Genomic DNA, 23,276 nt, shown 5'->3' on the forward strand with positions numbered 1-23,276 from the left:
ATTAAATTATTGTTGAACTGGATAGCCAACATCATTTCAGCAAAGGCCGAATTTGTATTTTCTTTAAATAAAAAACAAATAGTCTGATATTTGATAGGTGGCTGCCACCTGGTGTTGGAATATATGCGCAGGAGAGCTGATGGTGTAATTACAAAGAGCTGTAGCAGCAAGACAACTTCCTCCTCAACACAGAGCTGCTTCTCACACGGACAGTCTGCCTGCGGGACACCTATACACAGCATGCCAAGTTACAGAATGCAACTTTAGGTTCACTTTGGATTATGAATACCGCCTGAAATCAGCAATATTTGATTGGTTTGGGGAAGAAGGCAATGTCGGCTCAACCTTCTTTTTTTCAGCAAAACAAAAACGGCATTGTCGGTAGATTTTCGAGAGGTGGCAGAGTAGCATGATCTGTGCTATAAGCACACTGCTAAACGACCGCACGTCTCTGAAGCGCTTCAAACTCATGCGAGGTAAGTTCTAGCGTTTTTTAATTGCAATACTTTCCTGCAGAAATTGAAGTCTGGAAACTAGAATGTAGTTTAGTCGTGTTTATTTCATTTGAGTAGGAACACAGACAGTCTTAATAACAAAGATTTTGAACTTCTAAAGTAGCCTATAGCCTACCTGTGTTTTCCAATTGGCTACGGTCCGGTGTTCAAACTCTTCGTTTACCAGCCTACAGATACACTACCAGATAACGTAGCCTACTGTGTTAAACGTTTCATGCAGTTGGAAGAAATATGAATGAGGAGGTTTTAGAGTGCGTTAATATCACGGGCAATAGGCCTATATAGATGTTTAATCGTTCTTTTTGGTTTGGGAATTTAGCTGGATTAATGGTTTTGGACTCATTCAACCGTTTGGCCCAACATTGCAACTAGTTGACACTGGAAGGGTCTCTTTGTCATGCAGTCGTAGTTGGGAGCATCGCGCGATCGTGTGCCTCCATCAACACCACGCTGTGCACCATAAGCATCACAATGGTCCTTGAAGTCCCAGGGGGAGGGGGGGGGGGGGGAGCGAGAATCTGTAAATATTTAAAGACATCGGAGACACATTGATTAGACTACAGGATCATATTAGGTAACCTCCTAATGGAAGAACCTGGCGATTGTGGGTTCCAATTCAACATTTTACACCCTAGTGCCTAATCAGAAGAGCTGAAATATGCTATTTTATTTGAAAGTTGTGATGAAAAAAAAGTGGCCTTAACATATATGCATAATTTCAGTTAGTCTCCTGTCCTCCCTAACACAACTCTATTGAATACAGTAATATGCGCTCTGTCAAGCATGAATGATGTATCACTGCATGTTTTGGATGCCTGTGTGTGGACTGTGGTGGTCATACAAACAGTCCTGGAAGGAGACAGCTTCTTTGTGTAATGTGTCATAAGTTATTTAAGGTTAGTCTTCAGACATAAGTGAGTCAGTAGTTTGTAAGGTTGTGTTATGTTAGCTTGTCTGACAGGACTTATCAGAGTAGACTGAGATCATTGTTTTATATCTAGGTGTCAGGTGGACAAGCCCACCGCTTTGAAAATGTTTGAATTTTTTTCTTCTTATGCTGATGAGTTGATTGAGTACGACATTGACTGGTGTAGATTGTGTGAGCTCATGCCATGAAATAAACCACTAGATTAGGTTTGGATTGAATATACAAACCAGCTATCACAGGTAATTTCTTTCTCACATAAACCTCAGAACTTGTAAACAATGCCTGTGATCTATGTCGTGAATATGGTTTTGGAGTGCTGCTGTCCGGCAGGCAGCTTGCTGGTTTGTGTGTGTGTGTGTGTGTGTGTGTGTGTGTGGGGGGGGGGGGGTCTGGAGATTGTCTGGGGGGCCTGGAGCCGACTCCATGCCTCCCTCTGAGGTCAGCCGGCCTCTGGGCGCCGGCCGGCTCCTGCCGTGTCCTGCAGTCTGCTGATAGCAGCCAGATAGGAGGACGTCAGTCAGTCTGGACTCACACACTCACACACACCCTCACACACAGCTTGTGCTTAGTAGATGAGGTGAATGAACTGACTTGAACGTGGCCACTTGCTACGGCTCTAGTTCTGTCTCTGAAGTGGTTTGAGGTTGGAATATTTGTATTGATCACTTTTGGAGTTTGAAAAGAGATTATGTACTCTGAAGACTCAGGAACAGGGTTTGAAATAAAACAGCTTTTAAGAGGACATAACTTTTGAGAATCCATTAGGAGTACAAATAAATAAATAATAATTCCTTTATCCGGTGTCTCTTCAGTTTATAATCTGCTAGGTTGTTTTTCTGCACGCAGCCAGGACCCATCTTTAGAACCATCTTGAATAAAGCTGCTAGCTGTTTGAGTGTCCTGAAAGGTTAAAGATGAATCATTCTTGACTGATACGGTTTAATGTATTCATAGTTTGGACATAGTTAGGGCAAATTATTTCCAACTCTGGTGCCTAGCCTTCATCCAAGTCATTATTACCCCACACTGTGTATCCACTTCGATTAGACACAATCTGTTGGCCTCTCCACAGCATCCATCCTGCAGATGTACTTTCAGAGAACTGTAAAGTGTATAATTTGCCCCAGCATTTCAAAAAGCAGAGGAGAGAGGGGGAAATTATTTCCAACTCTGGTGCCTAGCCTTCATCCAAGTCATTATTACCCCACACTGTGTATCCACTTCGATTAGACACAATCTGTTGGCCTCTCCACAGCATCCATCCTGCAGATGTACTTTCAGAGAACTGTAAAGTGTATAATTTGCCCCAGCATTTCAAAAAGCAGAGGAGAGAGGGGGAGAAGGAGAAAGAAAGAGAGAGAGAAAAAAAAGTGTTCTCAGACAGCAATCATTCTCTGTGCACAGTAATTTGGCTGTCAGAAGCAGCTGGCAGTATGGGGCTGGAACAATGCCCGAGCGCAGGGAGAGGGACACGCCGACAGTCCTGCAGGAGGATCAGGTTACAGCAGCCTGCGCCATGCAGCCTGCGCCATGCAGCCTGCGCCATGCAGCCTGCGCCATGCAGCCTGCGCCATGCAGCCTGCGCCATGCAGCCTGCGCCATGCAGCCTGCGCCATGCAGCCTGCGCCATGCAGCCTGCGCCATGCAGCCTGCGCCATGCAGCCTGCGCCATGCAGCCTGCGCCATGCAGCCTGCGCCATGCTTCCAGACAGACACGCAGAGGGACGGACGTCTTCAAGTCTGAGCAGGAACCTGCATGAGGCTCCTCCCTCCTGGCTGGCCAACCAGGGGGGTGAGTGAGAGGGAGGAGGTGGTGTGTCACAGTATATCTCTGTGTCTGTGCTTGTGTGAGGGAGAGAGAGGGAGAGAGAGGGCAGGACTTGGCTGAGACTCCTACGCCGGACACACAGACTCTTTTTAAGGATCCATCCACTGCGACTGTGTGTGTGTGTGCGCATGCTGACATGCCAGTAAGTTGTGCTTTTTAGTTTGGGTTTATCATTGGTCCTGCAGTCAGACGACCAGGCCACAGAGACACACAGCATGTGGGCTGCTCTCTGTCTGGATCTCCTCATCCTCAACAGCTTTTTAGGCCCTCTGTCGGCATGTTATTTTTAGTCAAAATCCTTGAGCCTTTAATAATCATAAGCCTTGTGCAGCCGAAACATATCACGACGAGTTGTCTGGAACCGGTGGGACGGCCGTCTTAGTGAGGGACAGGAAGTGGAGGCATGGCCGTCTTAGTGAGGGACAGGAAGTGGAGGCATGGCCGTCTTAGTGAGGGACAGGAAGTGGAGGCATGGCCGTCTTAGTGAGGGACAGGAAGTGGAGGCATGGCCGTCTTAGTGAGGGACAGGAAGTGGAGGCATGGCCGTCTTAGTGAGGGACAGGAAGTGGAGGCATGGCCGTCTTAGTGAGGGACAGGAAGTGGAGGCATGGCCGTCTTAGTGAGGGACAGGAAGTGGAGACAAGTGGGGTGTGTCACCCCAACCAGACTTTCGTCCTCCTTCAGTACTTCAGTGTCTGCTGCCAGCTGGGGGTCATCCCTCCCCCCCCCCCCCCCCCCCCGCCTCTTTCCTTTGGTGGCTCTCCAGTGGGTTATTGATTTCTTTTTGTCTCTGTGCAAATGTGGGGGAAAGGCAAGTGCACAGAGAGAGACATGGTAAGGGAGACACAAAGAGAGTGAGTGAGGGAAAGACACACGCCGAGGGAGAGAAGGAGAGACTAGAGTCTGCAGACAGATCTGCAGTGCTCCTGGCTGCTCTGTCTCCCCATCACCCTCCTCCTGCACCGGAGACGCTCTGCAATACACATTTTATGAGCGCTTGACTCGCTTCAGCACTCTTATCGCTCAGCTGTTAGAGGGAAGGTCTGTTTTAGTTCCTTCCTGCCTGCTCCAGTCTGAAGCTTGGCTTCTAATTCACCGGGAGGAGACACAGTGGTGTGTTGGTTGAACAGTTCACCCCCCTCTCTTTTCACCAGGACGTGTGCTTGGATGATGAATTTGCTGTAAGATATGTTTTCATTTCTACGAACGGAGCATGTGTCTCTCAGTATTCAGATCAAATGGAGGTCTGACGTATATCAATAGAGCAGGCCTATTCCAGTGTTGTGATAATAATAGTGTACTGTGTAAGTGACACTTCTATCAGTTGATGGCAGTTGAACAGGAAAGTTCTGTGAGTCAAGTTCCCTCGTTATGTGAGCGTTGAGAGCCCTGGTCTGGTCAGCCAAACATCCGTCTAGATCAGAGGTCTGAGGAGCGACTTCACCAACACCGTGCACTTCTGCACAGCAACTCGGCTTCAGCTGACCTCCATTTTGTGCCAATACTATTTGGTCCACACAAATATGAGCATAGAAGTTTAAACAAGACATGCTTGTCTCCACCTGAGATAGTGGTATGCCTCTGTCGCAGACACCACTGTCAAATAACTGTCATCGTGATCCCTGAAGCGCCTTGACGTGGCACCTTCCTGAAGCGCCTTGACGTGGCACCTCCCTGAAGCGCCTTGACGTGGCACCTTCCTGAAGCGCCTTGACGTGGCACCTTCCGGAAGCGCCTTGACGTGGCACCTCCCTGAAGCGCCTTGACGTGGCACCTTCCTGAAGCGCCTTGACGTGGCACCTTCCTGAAGCGCCTTGACGTGGCACCTTCCTGAAGCGCCTTGACGTGGCACCTTCCTGAAGCGCCTTGACGTGGCACCTTCCTTACAGCCATACAGTCTTTTGTGTCTGTTTGTGACACAAAAGACAACAAGATTGCAGGAATAGAACAGATCGTTCATCTCTAACATTCCACTTCCCGGTTCCTCTGCTCCCTCTCCTGGGGAGAGTGTGACGGGAAGCCGGGGGTCATAAACACTCTGTTGGCCAGAGGATGTGACCGCACCAAGCATCTGGGCCTACTGATGGGGGCTGTGGGAGAACCGTGTTTGTAGTAGTAGTAACTTTATTGATCCCGGAGGAGAAACTGCAGTGTTGAAGAGTAGGAAATTAAAATGAAGAACATGTTACCAATACAAAACACGCAATAATGAAATATACAACAATACAAATAGTAACATTTCAAATACAAAATGTTACTCAGGGCTGTACACGGGGTACCAATGGTTTTGCTGAAGGCACCTGCGCAGCGCTGTGTGTGTGATGTGGCTGTGTGTGGAGGAGTGTCCACTTCAACCTATAACCAGTTCACTCTCTACAGAACCAACAGGAGGGGATTGAAATTCACACAGCTCAACCTGGCCAGTTTGTTTATGATTCTGAAGTTGCTAACAGTCTGTAGCAATATCTTAGACGCCTCTTGGCCCCCTCACACACAGCATCGGTGTGTCCAGCCAGCTCGTACGAGGGGAGAGAAGGGCGCCAGTGATACAAATCAAGGTGCTCTTTTACAGAACACTGGCATTCCCAGCAGACTCAACCTAGTGAGAGGGTCATTCTGAGGGAGAATGTTTGTTCCCACCTCAGTCTGCAAACACTGCTGAAGGTCATAAAGTAGCTGTTTGAATTGGCTCCTTTGTAGTGGGGTGATGGCGGTCCAACAATGGCCATTTGAGTACCATGGTGATGACTTGGTGCACTTTACTGGAGACACGAATATGCTCTCCTTACAGATAGGGTTGGGTACCAAAACCTGGTGCTAATATGGCATCGGTACCTATATGATCGGTATGTACGTGACCAAATTGAGCGGTCGATTGAAATATTTGCCCTCTGGTGCTCTGAAACAGACGTAAGAAGCATCATTAGCGCACATGATCGCTAGTTAAATTATACTGCATTCATGTGGTGTCAGAATAATCAAAAGAATGATTACCTAACTGAGAAAATTCATGTGATTGCAAGTTGTAACAGAAAGTTTGTTTTTTTTCCACAAAAAAATATGTTATTTAATGTCATCTAGTCATTTTTTTTTTTTAATCTTTTTTTAAATTTGGCACCGGTATTGTAAAAACCCAAACGATACCCAACCGTACTGACAGGGCTGTAGAGGCTGGCTGGAGCAGCTCTCTCTGGGTCCGTGCTAAAGGCTACCAGCCACACCGGACTGTCAGGACACGTCTAGGAACAAAAACCCTGGGCGGTTCCTATACAGGGTGGAGGGGGGGGGCAGGAGTGTGAGTTTATTCAAACAGACCATTCATTTGCATTTGATTACATTCCTAACGCTGTGAAAGAAGAGGTTGCTGAGTGAAGTCCTGGAGAGATGGAGGTGCAGGCTGGGCTGATGGGGTTAGAGGCTGGGCTGATGAGGCTGGAGGCTGATGAGTATTTTCTTCCAATGGGCAGATTCAGTGTGATTACGCCCGTCCACCTCCAGTTATTGTCTGTCTAGCGAGCTGTAATTAACATGGCAGAGTTGTTTTCAGGTCTCACTTCTGTCTGTTGTCGTCGTCCCCCCGATTGTTCCCAGTTCATGTTTTTCTTGTTGTTGTCTCCCCTGTGAAGTTTTTGGTATTTCTTCAGTTTGGTGTACAATGACGCATACATGAAGTGTTGGGCTCCCTAAATGGAGCTGCAAATGGTGCATGAATATGCATGTGAAGTGACAACAGAAGCAATGTCAACAACAATGATTAATCACAGGATGAGTTAACCAGATCAGCCTGTCTGCCAGCCGGGGGAGGGTTGCAGTTGTTGGTTTAAGATGCTGCGTGCTGCAGTTGTTGTCCTGGCTCTGGGTTTAAGATGCTGCGTGCTGCAGTTGTTGTCCTGGCTCTGGGTTTAAGATGCTGCGTGCTGCAGTTGTTGTCCTGGCTCTGGGTTTAAGATGCTGCGTGCTGCAGTTGTTGTCCTGGCTCTGGGTTTAAGACGATGCGTGCTGCAGTTGTTGTCCTGGCTCTGGGTTTAAGACGCTGCGTGCTTCAGAGTTGCTGTCCACACTGTTCTGAGTGCTGTTCTCTGGGGTGGTCTTGAGGCCTGGATGTTCTCTCCCTCCCCAGGCAGGCTGTACCTGTGTAGTCTGAGAAAGTGTTGCAGAAGTTTCTACTTCCTGGTTATGGAAAGTACATCGAAGGTTGTCAGTTTCATGACTCACTTTCACTGTAAGAGTGACTCAGTATAAAATGTAGGTAGAATGGGCTGCTGAAGTGTGTGTGCGAGGGAGAGTTTGTGTGTGTGTGTGTGTGAGACAGGTTGTGTGTGTGTGTGGCAGGAGGTTGCAGAGGACTGATTGCCCTCTGCTCATGATCAGCCGTACACCCAGGAGAAGTCCATCTGGACAGAAGCTGTCTGCTGTGGCTAGCTCGCTGGATAGCTCGCTGGATAGCTCTCTGGCTAGCTCGCTCGCTGGATAGCTCTCTGGCTAGCTCGCTCGCTGGATAGCTCTCTGGCTAGCTCTCTGGCTAGCTCTCTGGCTAGCTCTCTGGCTAGCTTGCTGGATAGCTCTCTGGCTAGCTCTCTGGCTAGCTCTCTGGCTAGCTCTCTGGCTAGCCCTCTGGCTAGCTCGCTGGAGATCTCTCTGGGTAGCTGGGACAGTCAGAGACGGTGCCTCCCCCGGCCCTCTCCCCGGCCCTCCTTTTTTCCCCCGGCTATGTTGTGCGTCTGCAGCTTCACCAGGTTGCCCAGACACTCTGCCTCCTGTCCCTCTCCCAGCACCATGACTCAGCAGATCCTGCAGGGCTCCCTCTCCCAGCACCATGACTCAGCAGATCCTGCAGGGCTCCCTCTCCCAGCACCATGACTCAGCAGATCCTGCAGGGCTCCCTCTCCCAGCACCATGACTCAGCAGATCCTGCAGGGCTCCCTCTCCCAGCACCATGACTCAGCAGATCCTGCAGGGCTCCCTCTCCCAGCACCATGACTCAGCAGATCCTGCAGGGCTCCCTCTCCCAGCACCATGACTCAGCAGATTCTGCAGGGTTCCCGGCTTGCTGCCAAGGCACACACCAGACCAGAGCAATAAATAACCATCCTTACAAGCACAGAAACTCAATTTACGTCAAAATAGTGAGAGTACCATATCCCACCATATAAACTCCTCAAAAAAAGTTCGGAAAACGTTATTTCGGTCGATTATTTCTCCCCTTTAATAATACCAATTGGTATTGTGTTTGGTATTGTGTTTGATACCGTTGGAAAGCCTGATTAGTCACCTTTACAACGAGGTACAACTTGTAAGGATTGTGCATTCGTGGAATGAGCAACACAGCTAACCGATTGGGTAGAGGCCCAAAAAAAATTGCCAAAATCCCCTGCAATATTGTTGTGGCTGCGTATGGATCTTCCACACGCTACTAAGATCCCTGACAGTGTAAAATGAATAAAGTGTAAAAATGGCCAATATGTGTTGTTTTTCCTTATTACTGTGGGAGAGTGCAATCATCCAATCCACCAAGCAACTCAAAACGAGAGTGAATACCAACAGAAGAATATTGCAGGGGATTTTGGCAAATATTTTTGGGCCGCTACCCACACGGTTAGCTGTGTTGCTCACTCCATGAATGCACGATCCTTACAAGTTGTACCTTGTTGTAAAGGTGACTAATCAGGCTTTCCAACGATATAAAATACTATCAATTGATATTATTGAAGGGTAGGAATAATCGACCGAAATAACGTTTCCGAACTTTTTTTGAGGAGTTTATTAGTTTAATTTAGATAATAGATAGTCAGAAATCTCCTATACATTTACTAATATAAAGAAAAAAAACTACAAAGTTTGCTAGGCCAAAAAGAACGTTAATCTTGCGATAAAAGGACATTTGAATGATTCACACATTTAAATGTGATTTAGTACTCTGTCTGTGAATAAAAAGATTAATCAAATCTACATTCTTGATGTGAGGTAGAAGAGACTATTTAGATGTAAATGTAGCATTCATGGTATTAAGGAGTGGGGACATTTTAATCACTCTGAGCTAATCACTTAAGCACAGTACAGCTCAACTTCACAGACGAGTGCTTTTCAGAATGGCCCTCTGCTAAAGGAGACTGCAGAGATGGAAGTCTTCCCTGGCTTTGACCACAGCCTGGCCTCTAGGTTGACTGAGTGAGGACAGCCCTACTGGCCTCTAGGTTGACTGAGTGGGGACAGCCCTACTGGCCTCTAGGTTGACTGAGTGAGGACAGCCATACTGGCCTCATCATTGTTTGGGTTAACACGGTCCTCCTTCAGCTCTGTCCCCTGTGTGCTCGATCCGGGCTCGACCCGGGCTCGATCTCGCTTGGTGTTTCATCCCAGCTGGGGCTGGTAGTGCCAGCCACACACCGACAGCTCTGACAGCCTGACCTCCATGAGGGAGAGGAGATAGAGGGACTCTCTGACAGCCTGACCTCCATGAGGGAGAGGAGATAGAGGGACTCTCTGACAGCCTGACCTCCATGAGGGAGAGGAGATAGAGGGACTCTCTGACAGCCTGACCTCCATGAGGGAGAGGAGATAGAGGGACTCTCTGACAGCCTGACCTCCATGAGGGAGAGGAGATAGAGGGACTCTCTGACAGCCTGACCTCCATGAGGGAGAGGAGATAGAGGGACTCTCTGACAGCCTGACCTCCATGAGGGAGAGGAGATAGAGGGACTCTCTGACAGCCTGACCTCCATGAGGGAGAGGAGATAGAGGGACTCTCTGGAAATGGAGTTGTGGGGGAGAAAAAGGGAGGAGGTAGAGATGGGGATTGATAAACAGAGAGAAAGGGAGGGCGGGCCTGGCAGGGTATCATCTCTGTGAACACACACTGCCGGACAGTGCCAGAGAATTCAGCACGCAGACACGGGGGACAGACACACAATGTACACACACACAAACACACACACTTCCACATACATTTTCCGTTCCAGAACTGTACTTCTCAACGCGCTCTGCAGATGCTGGCCTTGTTTGTCTCCCTCCTAGAAGCCTCATACTGGCCTCATCTCAGCTTGGCTAAATAGGCACAGACAGTATGCCTAGCCCCCCCCCTCCTGCAGCAGCCTAGCCCCCCCCCTCCTGCAGCAGCCTAGCCCCCCCCCCCTCCTGCAGCAGCCTAGCCCCCCCCCCCTCCTGCAGCAGCCTAGCCCCCCCCCCCTCCTGCAGCAGCCTAGCCCCCCCCTCCTGCAGCAGCCTAGCCCCCCCCCCTCCTGCAGCAGCCTAGCCCCCCCCCCTCCTGCAGCAGCCTAGCCCCCCCCCCCTCCTGCAGCAGCCTAGCCCCCCCCTCCTGCAGCAGCCTAGCCCCCCCCCTCCTGCAGCAGCCTAGCCCCCTCCTGCAGCAGCCTAGCCCCCCCCCCTCCTGCAGCAGCCTAGCCCCCCCCTCCTGCAGCAGCCTAGCCCCCCCCCTCCTGCAGCAGCCTAGCCCCCCCCTCCTGCAGCAGCCTAGCCCCCCCCCCCTCCTGCAGCAGCCTAGCCCCCCCCCTCCTGCAGCAGCCTAGCCCCCCCCCCTCCTGCAGCAGCCTAGCCCCCCCCTCCTGCAGCAGCCTAGCCCCCCCCTCCGACAGGCGTGTAGCGTCGGGGTTCAGTGCGACAGGCGTGTAGCGTCGGGGTTCAGTGCGACAGGCGTGTAGCGTCGGGGTTCAGTGCGACAGGCGTGTAGCGTCGGGGTTCAGTGCGACAGGCGTGTAGCGTCGGGGTTCAGTGCGACAGGCGTGTAGCGTCGGGGTTCAGTGCGACAGGCGTGTAGCGTCGGGGTTCAGTGCGACAGGCGTGTAGCGTCGGGGTTCAGTGCGACAGGCGTGTAGCGTCGGGGTTCAGTGCGACAGGCGTGTAGTGTCGGGGTTCAGTGCGACAGGCGTGTAGTGTCGGGGTTCAGTGCGACAGGCGTGTAGTGTCGGGGTTTGCACTCTTACGCTCTCATCTGTGTGTCTGAGTGAAGACTCCTCCTTGTTGAAAGAGAGGCTGATTATGATATTCAGACCACAGACTCCACCAGTGATAAATAGCGGAGAATGAAGCACTCCATTTACTTTCAGTGATTGAGCCTATTAAGGGGAGGCCTGGGAGATGTACTCAGGCTCGTTCATTGAGGTGAGTTATTGATCTGTTAGAGATGGATTATGTGGTCTCCAGGCACCCCTCTAATTGTCTTGGGAAGATCAGTGTCGTTTTAGCAGCTAGTCCTGCAGGGTCCAAACCCCAGTCACTACCTCTCTGTTTCCTGCCTCCCCCCTGCCTGCTCCTCCCTGTCTCCTTATTACCATTGAGAGAATATGAATCCTTGTCATATAACTAAACACAGACAGAAATGTATGTAATAGTAGCACTCGTGTTGGTTAACAGCGATGTGGATTGACGATGGAGGACAAACATATCAGGTGGTCTCACTAATCTGTCACAAAATCAACTCTTAAGAGTCGGAAAAACAGCAAACCAAAAACAAACATGGTGGACAGCGACAGTGTCCTTCCCCCCCCCCTCCCCCCTGCTGTGTCCTCCTGCCCTCTTGTTGCCCCCTGGCCGCACCCCCCTTCCCAGCGCCCCCGCCCCCCCCCCATGCCCCTCTCCCCACCCCCCCATGCCCCTCTCCCCGCCCCCTGTCCTCCCTGCCTGTGCCACACACACAGACAGGTCTCTGACGATGGCGCAGGCAGGCTGTGTTTGGTGCTCTGATGAAAGGACAGCATGTGGGTAGTGTGTGAGCTGCTTGCTCAGACACCGCCGTTGGGCTAGTGCTAACATTGCGTGCTTAATAATTTATGTCTGGGAGACGGGCACAATGGCTGCGGGGGGGGATAGAGACGCACACACAGCCTGGATAATGGCCGGTGCTTAGTATGACATAAACACATAGAGAAAATGATGCTTCTATAAGTAGCATGTCATCTACTCTGGGAACAGGGCTGATTTGTGTCGTTTGTTAGCTCCATGTTTTAATCAGTCGGGGGCATAAACACACTGGTGTTTTAATGTATATGAAGACGTTCCTGAAACGGTGAAGGACTAGGCTGTGTTTGTTTCTAAATGATATTATTTGGGCTTCATCCTCCCTGTTGTGCTTTCCTCCTCTCCCTCCCCATTCTGTCTGCTCTTCTCCCTTCTCTGCCAAGCTGCCTCTCTCTCTCTCACACACACACACACACACACAAACACTCTCACACACACACACACACACACACACTCTCACACACACTCTCTTTTCTCTGGCAGCCAATAGGAACGCACCGGTCTCCCCATTGCTTGCCACTCAACGCCTTGTTGCCAGGACAACAGGAAGGCATGAGACCCACTTAACTTGAGCATTCCAAACTTTGTGTTTGACTGAAAACAAGTAAAGGTCTTTCTGTCTCAGTCTGCATCCCGTCCATCATGTTGCTGTTATCTCCTGTTGTTCTGTCTCCTCAGTCTCTTTCTGTTCCTGTGTGTTTGACCTTGTTCCCCTGTGAACTCTGTCCCCGTCATACTGAATCAAACCACATTATGCAGATGTGGCTCTGCCAGGCAGTGGGTCAGTGTGGAACTGTTCCCCTGCAGGTCATCTCAGAGCCTGGTGTGACCAGCGTCCTAACTGTGGCCTCTCCCCTGCAGGTCCACCATGGCAGACAGCTCCACGCTCCTCCTGGTGTGCAGCCTGATGCTGCTCCCCTCGTCCACACCGCAAGGTAAGCTTCACACCCTGGCCTGGCCCCCCACACACCAACACATGTACACACACCCTCCCATACATGTGTTCCTGAGCACACACAGGTTAGCCTGCCACCATACAGCAGCCTGGCCGTGTTCCTGAGCACACACAGGTTAGCCTGCCACCATACAGCCTGTGGTGTACTTCCCAACAAGCACATATCATCAGATCTGTGCCGTCACCGTGTCAAGGACAAGCTTTGGTTCTCTCTGTTTTCTTTGTCAGTTTCGCTCTCTCGTCTTTGTTTTACCTCTCCATCTCTCTTCTTCTCCCGCTCTCTTCTCCTCTCCTCTCTCTCCGCCTCCCTCACCCCCTGTCTGTCTCCCTCTCCCCCTGTCTGTCTCCCTCTCCCCCTGTCTGTCTCCCTCTCCCCCTGTCTGTCTCCCTCTCCCCCTGTCTGTCTCCCTCTCGCCCCTGTCTGTCTCCCTCTCCCCCTGTCTGTCTCCCTCACCCCCTGTCTGTCTCCCTCACCCCCTGTCTGTCTCCCTCTCCCCCTGTCTGTCTCCCTCTCCCCCTGTCTGTCTCCCTCACCCCCTGTCTGTCTCCCTCTCCCCCTGTCTGTCTCCCTCACCCCCTGTCTGTCTCCCTCACCCCCTGTCTGTCTCCCTCACCCCCTGTCTGTCTCCCTCTCCCCCTGTCTGTCTCCCTCACCCCCTGTCTGTCTCCCTCACCCCCTGTCTGTCTCCCTCACCCCCTGTCTGTCTCCCTCACCCCCTGTCTGTCTCCCTCACCCCCTGTCTGTCTCCCTCTCCCCCTGTCTGTCTCCCTCATCCCCTGTCTGTCTCCCTCTCCCCCGCTGTCTCTCAGCATTTTTGTAACAACTGCAGTAACATGCTCTCAGAGGCGTGAGGAGCGAAGGTTTGTCGCTGTGGAGGCTGACTATACACATCCCCTCCCAGCGCTCTTAAACACTAAGATTCCCATCAGGGTGATGGAGGGAGCCAATGATGTTAAAGCACATAGGCTAACTCATCACTTGGTAGTCTGCCTTTCACAGATTGGTGTGTTGGGATTGTGGATTGGAGCATCTCTAGATCATAGCTGTTGCCATGACGGTGTCTGTCTGGTTGTGACCGACTGACTGTCAGTCTGGCTTTGTCTATCTGACTGTCTGTGTCACTGCCTGACTGATTGACTGTCTGTGTCACTGCCTGACTGACTGACTGTCTGTGTCTGTCTACCGTACTGTGCTGTCTGTCTGACTGTGTTTGTGTCTGATACCGGGTGTGTCTGTCAGGAACCTGTTCCTGTGCTGGTTACAAATGTTACATAAACGTGAAACTTGATGTGTCTGTCTTGACTGTGTGTACAGATACAGGGATCGTCAGCAACAGCGAGTGTGTGTGTGCTGGTCAGTCATGTGACGGTCGAGGGCGCTGTTTTGGGCAGCAGTGCTTCTCATCTCTCTTCTTCCACAACGGGACTCTGCTCCAGGAGAAAGGGTGCATTGTGGGTAGCGGTCAGGGGCCCATAAGCTGCACAAACCACCCTTCCCCGGACCTGCTGGTAGAATGCTGCCACGGCGACCTCTGTAACCAGAATGTCACCATGGAAACCCCAACGAGAGGTGAGTGTTTGTCGTATGTTGTCCACCTCCCTACCAGCTGCAGTGGTATATTGACACCATAGAGTGACTGTCCCCTATAACCCTAAAGTGACATCATGAAAGCGTGACATCATGAAAGCGTGACAGCGTGACATCATGACAGCGTGACATCATGACAGCGTGATATCATGACAGCGTGACCAGGGCTTGCACATAACTTTTTTTTTTTGAAAAAAGTTTGAAAAAATATTTTTGAAAAAGTTTTGAAAGGTTTGAAAAATATTTATCACAGGGCTCACAACTACCTTTTTTCCTCATTGTACCGTCCCAAACTGAACTTGACCTGTCCCAAAATGTAAATTATTGTGTTTTTGCATTTGGACATTCTGACATGGGTCTAAGTTATTTGCAACACTTTTTAAGTAATCCATACAGTCGTGGGGCTCAAATCAATGTCTGAATGTCAATGTGAATACATACACAATAGAATACCCAATGTTCTTGCTTGTTTCATGGCAGGGATAACACATTGGCTTGGTGTGGCTGTAGCCCAACCAAGCCACACCCTGCCGCCGCACATGTGTGGAGCAGCTCCATGTCTTGACATGACTCTGTGACTCTGCTGAAACTGAACGGCCAATAACGGGACACACATGGCTAATGTAACCAAACAATACAACATCACTATATGCTGTGATGTATAACATGCTGTGATGTGATATATAACATCACTATATGCTGTGATGTATAACATGCTGTGATGTGATATATATATATATATACTTCACTATATGCTGTGATGTGATATATAACATGCTGTGATGTGATATACAACATCACTATAAGCTGTGATGTGAAGAGAAAAGCAGCAGATATCTTATTCTGATGGTGTGTGTGTGTGTGTGTGTGTGTACCGCACACCCTAACGGACTCCCCTCCCATCTCCCCCAGACGAGGGCGCCCCCGCCGGCCGGCCGGTCTTGACTGAGCAGGAGTGTGTGTGTGAGGGTGGGCGTTGCCACGGCGCCCAGCGCTGCATGGGGCAGCAGTGCTTCTCCTCTGTGAGCACGACGGAGGGCGGGGCCACGGCAGGGGGCGGGGCCACGGCAGGGGGCGGGGCCACGCTGCTCCAGAGGGGCTGTCTGAGGGCCGACCCCCACGCCGCCGCCTTCTGCGCCACGCCCCCCTCGCCACGCTACGCTGTCAGCTGCTGCCAGGGTCACCTGTGTAACATGAACATCACCGGGGAGAGCTCCAGCAAAGGTACACCAACACTCACTGCACACATCTCACCTGCCTCTGTGGTGCATCACTGCACACATCTCACCTGCCTCTGTGGTGCATCACTGCACACATCTCACCTGCCTCTGTGGTGCATCACTGCACACATCTCACCTGCCTCTGTGGTGCAAATGTAATCAGCATATTGCCTTTCTTAGCCTAAGGTTACTGAAGCACATAGACCTCCTGTCCAGGGGTCTCCAGCCCTGCTCCTGTCCAGGGGTCTCCAGCCCTGCTCCTGGACAGGGGTCTCCAGCCCTGCTCCTGGACAGGGGTCTCCAGCCCTGCTCCTGTCCAGGGGTCTCCAGCCCTGCTCCTGGAGAGATACCTGCCTGGAGGTTCCTACTCCACCCACACTTGTTGACCTGATTCAACACTAGTTACCTGATCAACCAGCTCATTATTAGCATCAGGTGTGTTAGGTTAGTGTTGGAGCGTAAACCTACAGGCAGGTAGCTCTCCAGGAACAGGGCTGGAGACCCCTGTCTTAGTCTAATGAACGGTACCTTTACTAGTACATACCACAATTACTGTGCCATACTAAGAAGGGAAGCAGAGCTAGGTTCAGGAACACCAGCATTCACACTCCTCCTTCAGCCTCTCTCCATCAGCCTCCCAGCCTCCTTCCCAGCCTCCCTCCCAGCCTCTCTCCATCAGCCTCCCAGCCTCCCTCCCAGCCTCTCTCCATCAGCCTCCCAGCCTCCCTCACAGCCTCCCTCACAGCCTCCCTCCATCAGCCTCCCAGCCTCCCTCCCAGCCTCACTCCCAGCCTCCCTCCCAGCCTCCCTCCCAGCCTCCCTCCCAGCCTCCCTCCCAGCCTCTCTCCCAGCCTCCCTCCATCAGCCTCCCAGCCTCCCTCCTAGCCTCCCTCCATCAACCTCCCAGCCTCTCTCCCAGCCTCCCTCCTAGCCTCTCTCCTAGCCTCCCTCCATCAACCTCCCAGCCTCTCTCCCAGCCTCCCTCCCAGCCTCTCTCTGTTTGTACTTGTGTGCAGGGGAGGAGGTGAGGCCGGTGGCCCGGGAGCATGACTGTGTGTGTGAGGGCAGCTCGTGTGGGAGCAGCCAGCGCTGTGTGGGCCAGCAGTGCTTCTCCAGCCTGACGGTGAACGCAGGCGTGCTGGTGTACCAGAAGGGCTGCTTCAAGGTTTACGAGCAGAGCAGGCTGACCTGCAAGACCCCCCCCTCCCGCGACCAGATCGTCGAGTGTTGCCACGGCCACCTGTGCAACATAAACATCTCGGTGGCGCTTCCCGTCCAAGGTAATAAACTACACTACCCATAACACTACACTACCCATAACACTACACTACCCATAACACTACACTACCCATAACACAACACTACCCATAACACTACACTACCCATAACACAACACTACCCATAACACTACACTACCCATAACACAACACTACCCATAACACTACACTACCCATAACACAACACTACCCATAACACTACACTACCCATAACACAACACTACCCATAACACAACACTACCCATAACACAACACGACCCTCGTTGGTATTGTGAAAGAAAAGAAAGAAAAAAAAAGATTGAGTGAAAGAATGTGACCTGTGTGGTGTAGGACGTGTGTCACGTGTGACACACAGAGGGAAGAGTGACCTGTGTTGCCATCTCTGTTGTGCCAGAGTGCTATTGGCCGAGCTTCTCAGGCCTCCGCCCTGACACCCTGAGCTGGCAGGCCGTGGGGCTGGACCAGCGGGAGAGGAGGAGGACGAGGTTGTGAATATTGTTTAGTCATGGTCCACTTCTCCCTGTATCCTCTGAGCCTGCCAGGGTAGGCTGAGGGGGGGGGGGGGGCAGGAGGGGGCAGAGCCCCCTGGGAAAGGAGAGGGTTGTTCTGCAGTGACCAAAGGTCCAGTGGAGTCTCCACCTCTGACTCCGCCCCCCACCCCCCCAGGGCACAACTTCACCAGCCACCTACAAGCAAGTGTTTCTCAAACCACAGGATTGTCTTGATCAGCTATGAAGCTTATCTTCTCTCTGTCTGTGTTCAACAATAATTATATTGTTTTTGTCATGTTGAATATCCATCTGTTAACACATATTACTTAGACACAGGCAGGCCTGGACTGGTAATCTGGCATACCGGGCACTTGGGGCCAATATGATATATTTGATTTTTTTATAAACTTAAAATTGGCCAACGACCGGCCCATAAAGCAGGGACAGCGGCCCATTGGTTCATTTTCCATACTGACATTGGGCTGGCCCAATCACATCTCTTAACAGACTCCACCTCTCCCCCTCTGTTTCTTGTGTCAGATGCAGTGGCTGAGCAAAAATGCCAGGGCCATTTTTTGTCCCAGTCCAGCCCTGGACACAGGTTCTGTATTTGTCTCAAGTTAGGTACGCTCGTTTGAGTTCTGATGGTGTGCAGGACGACAGCCAGCCTTCAGTGTGTGAGTTCTGATGGTGTGCAGGACGACAGCCAGCCTTCAGTGTGTGAGTTCTGATGGTGTGCAGGACGACAGCCAGCCTTCAGTGTGTGAGTTCTGATGGTGTGCAGGACGACAGCCAGCCTTCAGTGTGTGAGTTCTGATGGTGTGCAGGACGACAGCCAGCCTTCAGTGTGTGAGTTCTGATGGTGTGCAGGACGACAGCCAGCCTTCAGTGTGTGAGTTCTGATGGTGTGCAGGACGACAGCCAGCCTTCAGTGTGTGAGTTCTGATGGTGTGCAGGACGACAGCCAGCCTTCAGTGTTTGAGGGAGAAAAGGGGAGCACTGTCTGTGCTGCAGACTGGGCAGGCTCTGCCCTGGAATGTTTGGAGTGTGTGTGTGTGTGTGTGTGTCTGTGTGCAGAATAAGCCCTGTCTTAGAGATTGGAAGTTTGAATATTTTTACTGATTCAGTACTTTGAATCACATTCAATGGAACTTTCCAAATCTTTTTGGTGAACAAAGCACCACAGTCTCTACAGCCTCACAACCCACCGCCTCTACAGCCTCATAGCCTCAGTCCCACAGCCTCATAGCCTCACAACCCACAGCCTCTACAGCCTCATAGCCTCACATCCAACAGCCTCTACAGCCTCATAGACTCAGTCCCACAGCCTCTACAGCCTCATAGCCTCAGTCCCACAGCCTCTACAGCCTCACAACCCACAGCCTCTACAGCCTCATAGCCTCACAACCAACAGCCTCTACAGCCTCATAGCCTCACAACCCACAGCCTCTACAGCCTCATAGCCTCACAACCAACAGCCTCTACAGCCTCATAGCCTCAGTCCCACAGCCTCTACAGACTCATAGCCTCAGTCCCACAGCCTCTACAGCCCCCGATCCTGGGGGCCAGGGTTGCCATCCTGTGTGGTCTGTCTGACGAGGCAGCTGTGGGTGGGAATGTTTACTTCAGCGTGTCTAATTATCATCGCCTCCCTGAATGATGCCCGTCTAAGCAGGGGGCTTTGGTAACTGCTGAGGTCGACCCCGGGCAGCGCTCACCTGGCGGAGCTGTGAAGCACTCTGAATACACACAACATGTTTCATTCATTTGTTCTCAGAATAGAGTTAGACTCTGTAAAGGACTGTGAGCATTTGAGGATTATGCGTGTCTGAGTCTGTGTTTATCACCAGGGTTGGTTATGTGGAGAAGGAAGCATGTAGACATGCCTTCCTGGAAAACAAGTTGGATTTAGGAGGATCTGTCTGTGTGGAACTGATGTTACTGTGTATGTGTTTCCATGGATTTATCCTGCTGTTTGTTGTTGGTTTTATGAGCCAGCGAAAACAAACAGGACAGACTGGACACTAAAGCTGCTTTCATCTTTGGATCTACATTGACATGTTTCATAGTGTAGGACATGGCTTAATCCATGTCTGGAACACTGGATTGAACAGTATGAAACCTTCCGTATCTATCTCTCCCCCCTCCCTGTCTCTCCCTGTCTCTCCCTCTCTCCCTCCCTCAGCGGGCGACGTGCCCAGCTACAGCGTGAGCACCCTGGCCGTTGTGATCGCGGCGCCCATCCTGGTGCTCATGGTGCTGTCAGCCGCGGCCATGCTGGTGTTCAGGCGGATCCACCAGCACCAGATGGAGAGACTGACGGCCCGCGACGCCGAGTACGGCACCATCGACGGGCTGATCGCCTCCAACGTGGGAGAGAGCACCTTGGCTGTGAGTAGAGACCTGGAGACTAGTTAACCATGCATCCTGGAGACTAGTTAACCATGCATCCTGGAGACTAGTTAACCATGCATCCTGGAGACTAGTTAACCATGCATCCTGGAGACTAGTTAACGATGCATCCTGGAGACTAGTTAACCATGCATCCTGGAGACTAGTTAACCATGCATCCTGGAGACTAGTTAACGATGCATCCTGGAGACTAGTTAACCATGCATCCTGGAGACTAGTTAACCATGCATCCTGGAGACTAGTTAACCATGCATCCTGGAGACTAGTTAACCATGCACCCTGGAGACTAGTTAACCATGCATCCTGGAGACTAGTTAACCATGCATCCTGGAGACTAGTTAACCATGCACCCTGGAGACTAGTTAACCATGCATCCTGGAGACTAGTTAACCATGCATCCTGGAGACTAGTTAACCATGCATCCTGGAGACTAGTTAACCATGCATCCTGGAGACTAGTTAACCATGCATCCTGGAGACTAGTTAACCATGCACCCTGGAGACTAGTTAACCATGCATCCTGGAGACTAGTTAACCATGCATCCTGGAGACTAGTTAACCATGCATCCTGGAGACTAGTTAACCATGCACCCTGGAGACTAGTTAACCATGCATCCTGGAGACTAGTTAACCATGCATCCTGGAGACTAGTTAACCATGCATCCTGGAGACTAGTTAACCATGCATCCTGGAGACTAGTTAACCATGCATCCTGGAGACTAGTTAACCATGCATCCTGGAGACTAGTTAACCATGCATCCTGGAGACTAGTTAACCATGCACCCTGGAGACTAGTTAACCATGCATCCTGGAGACTAGTTAACCATGCATCCTGGAGACTAGTTAACCATGCATCCTGGAGACTAGTTAACCATGCATCCTGGAGACTAGTTAACCATGCATCCTGGAGACTAGTTAACCATGCACCCTGGAGACTAGTTAACCATGCATCCTGGAGACTAGTTAACCATGCATCCTGGAGACTAGTTAACCATGCATCCTGGAGACTAGTTAACCATGCACCCTGGAGACTAGTTAACCATGCATCCTGGAGACTAGTTAACCATGCACCATGGAGACTAGTTAACCATGCACCATGGAGACTAGTTAACCATGCATCCTGGAGACTAGTTAAGCATGCATCCTGGAGACTAGTTAACCATGCACCATGGAGACTAACTAACCATGCACCATGGAAAGCAGAATAGATGGCTAACCAACCCAAGTGGTGAGCATAGCATAGTATAGTGGTGCATATAGTATAGAACAGTGGTGAGTATAGTATAGTAGAGTGGTGAGTACAGTATAGGGGTTAGTATGGTATAGTAGAGTGGTGGGGGGGGTTCAAAATAATTCCTTCGTTAATAATTTGTTACACAGAACTTTATTATATTAAATAATATTAATCAAAAATGGTTCACACGCCCAACCCAAAATACACACATTTAACACCCTATACAAAATTCACACCCCATTCAAGTCCTATCTGCCAGAAACGGAAGAATAGAAATGAGTTCCCTTATCCTGAGACCTGCTTTCTTACCTGCCTGTTTCTACATCTGTTTGTCCAAATCACCTGTTGCTTCAGCTGGCTCTCTCACAGCAGCATGTTGGATGCTGTCCTCCTCTCCTACTCTTTCTTCAATGCCTAACGAATCTAGTATCTCTTTCTCTCCCTGACCCTGTCTTTCTGCTTGAGCAGCACTGGTTGAAGCCTGAAAATATTTCTGGGGAAATTGTGGGGTGTAGTAGGCTAGTTACTGCACTACTACAGAAGTGTAGTAGTTAGCTAGCTCTACAATTTGCCGGGGCTAGGTCTGAATCTAGGAGAAAAACGGAGCTGCCAGCCGTATGCAGGTAGCAACGCTAGTGCTAAATAACTATTTAGCTGGTCGGCTCCATGACGCCGGTAAGTAGGGCACGTGAGATTGCTCACCAAAAGAACAAAGAGGAACCCACTTGTCTAGCAGATTAAGACATGTTCATAGGTACATAGCGAAAAGTAACCTCAACTTTCCTAGACGTTTATGGTACTAATGCTGAGGGCTCGCTGATATCGCTGTCTGTCTAGAACGGCGTATCTATGTGTCGTTGCTGACGTGTGCTGACGTTGTGACTGTGTGTCTCTCTTCTATAGTGTAGGGGTTAGTATGGTATAGTAGTGGTACAGTATAGGGGTTAGTATGGTATAGTGTAGGGGTTATATGGTATAGTAGTGGTGAGTATAGTATAGGGGTTAGTATGGCATAGTAGTGGTGAGTATAGCAAAATACAAGCGTACAATAATTTTAAATCAGTTACAACTAACCAACAAGAGCAACAAGTCTCTCAATAAGAGTCATTGTGATCCCGGAGTACAGTGAGTGGGGTGAGTGAGAGTATAGTATAGGGGTTAGTATGGTATAGTAGTGGTGAGTACAGTATAGGGGGTATAGTATAGCGGTTAGTATGGTATAGTAGTGGGGGGTATAGTATAGGGGTTAGTATGGTATAGTATAGGGGTTAGTATGGTATAGTAGTGGGGGGTATAGTATATGGGTTAGTATGGTATAGTATGGGGGTTAGTATGGTATAGTATTGGTGAGTACAGTATATGGGTTAGTATGGTATTGTAGTGGTGAGTATAGTACAGGGGTTAGTATGGTATAGTGTAGGGGTGAGTATGGTATAGTAGTGGTGAGTATAGTATAGGGGTGAGTATGGTATAGTATAGGGGTGAGTATGGTATAGTATAGGGGTGAGTATGGTATAGTATAGGGGTGAGTATGGTATAGTATAGGGGTGAGTATGGTATAGTATAGGGGTGAGTATGGTATAGTATAGGGGTGAGTATGGTATAGTATAGGGGTTAGTATGGTATAGTATAGGTGAGTATGGTATAGTAGTGGTGAGTATAGTATAGGGGTTAGTATGGTATAGTATAGGGGTGAGTATGGTATAGTATAGGGGTGAGTATGGTATAGTATAGGGGTGAGTATGGTATAGTATAGGGGTTAGTATGGTATAGTATAGGTGAGTATGGTATAGTAGTGGTGAGTATAGTATAGGGGTTAGTATGGTATAGTATAGGGGTGAGTATGGTATAGTATAGGGGTGAGTATGGTATAGTAGTGGTGAGTATAGTATAGGGGTGAGTATGGTATAGTATAGGGGTGAGTATGGTATAGTAGTGGTGAGTATAGTATAGGGGTGAGTATGGTATAGTATAGGGGTGAGTATGGTATAGTAGTGGTGAGTATAGTATAGGGGTGAGTATGGTATAGTAGTGGTGAGTATAGTATAGGGGTGAGTATGGTATAGTATAGGGGT

At 50.2% G+C, this 23,276-nt stretch overlaps 1 protein-coding gene across 2 annotated transcripts in view; it reads left to right on the plus strand.

Annotated features, from left to right (window-relative positions):
* The first annotated feature begins 162 nt into the window (after nucleotides 1-162).
* Nucleotides 163-23,276, plus strand: part of LOC134017893 (activin receptor type-1-like) — a 31,662-nt gene continuing 8,548 nt past the window's right edge. For both annotated transcript variants that reach the window (XM_062458015.1, XM_062458016.1), the window contains exons 1-6: nucleotides 163-476; nucleotides 12,887-12,960; nucleotides 14,296-14,550; nucleotides 15,481-15,792; nucleotides 16,805-17,068; nucleotides 19,742-19,947. In XM_062458015.1, coding sequence (XP_062313999.1) covers nucleotides 12,894-12,960; nucleotides 14,296-14,550; nucleotides 15,481-15,792; nucleotides 16,805-17,068; nucleotides 19,742-19,947 — 1,104 coding nt within the window. In that variant the 5' untranslated portion in view covers nucleotides 163-476; nucleotides 12,887-12,893. The remainder of the gene's footprint in view (nucleotides 477-12,886; nucleotides 12,961-14,295; nucleotides 14,551-15,480; nucleotides 15,793-16,804; nucleotides 17,069-19,741; nucleotides 19,948-23,276) is intronic.

Source organism: Osmerus eperlanus, chromosome 3 (genome assembly GCF_963692335.1).
Source record: "Osmerus eperlanus chromosome 3, fOsmEpe2.1, whole genome shotgun sequence".
Classification (NCBI taxonomy): Eukaryota; Metazoa; Chordata; class Actinopteri; order Osmeriformes; family Osmeridae; genus Osmerus; species Osmerus eperlanus.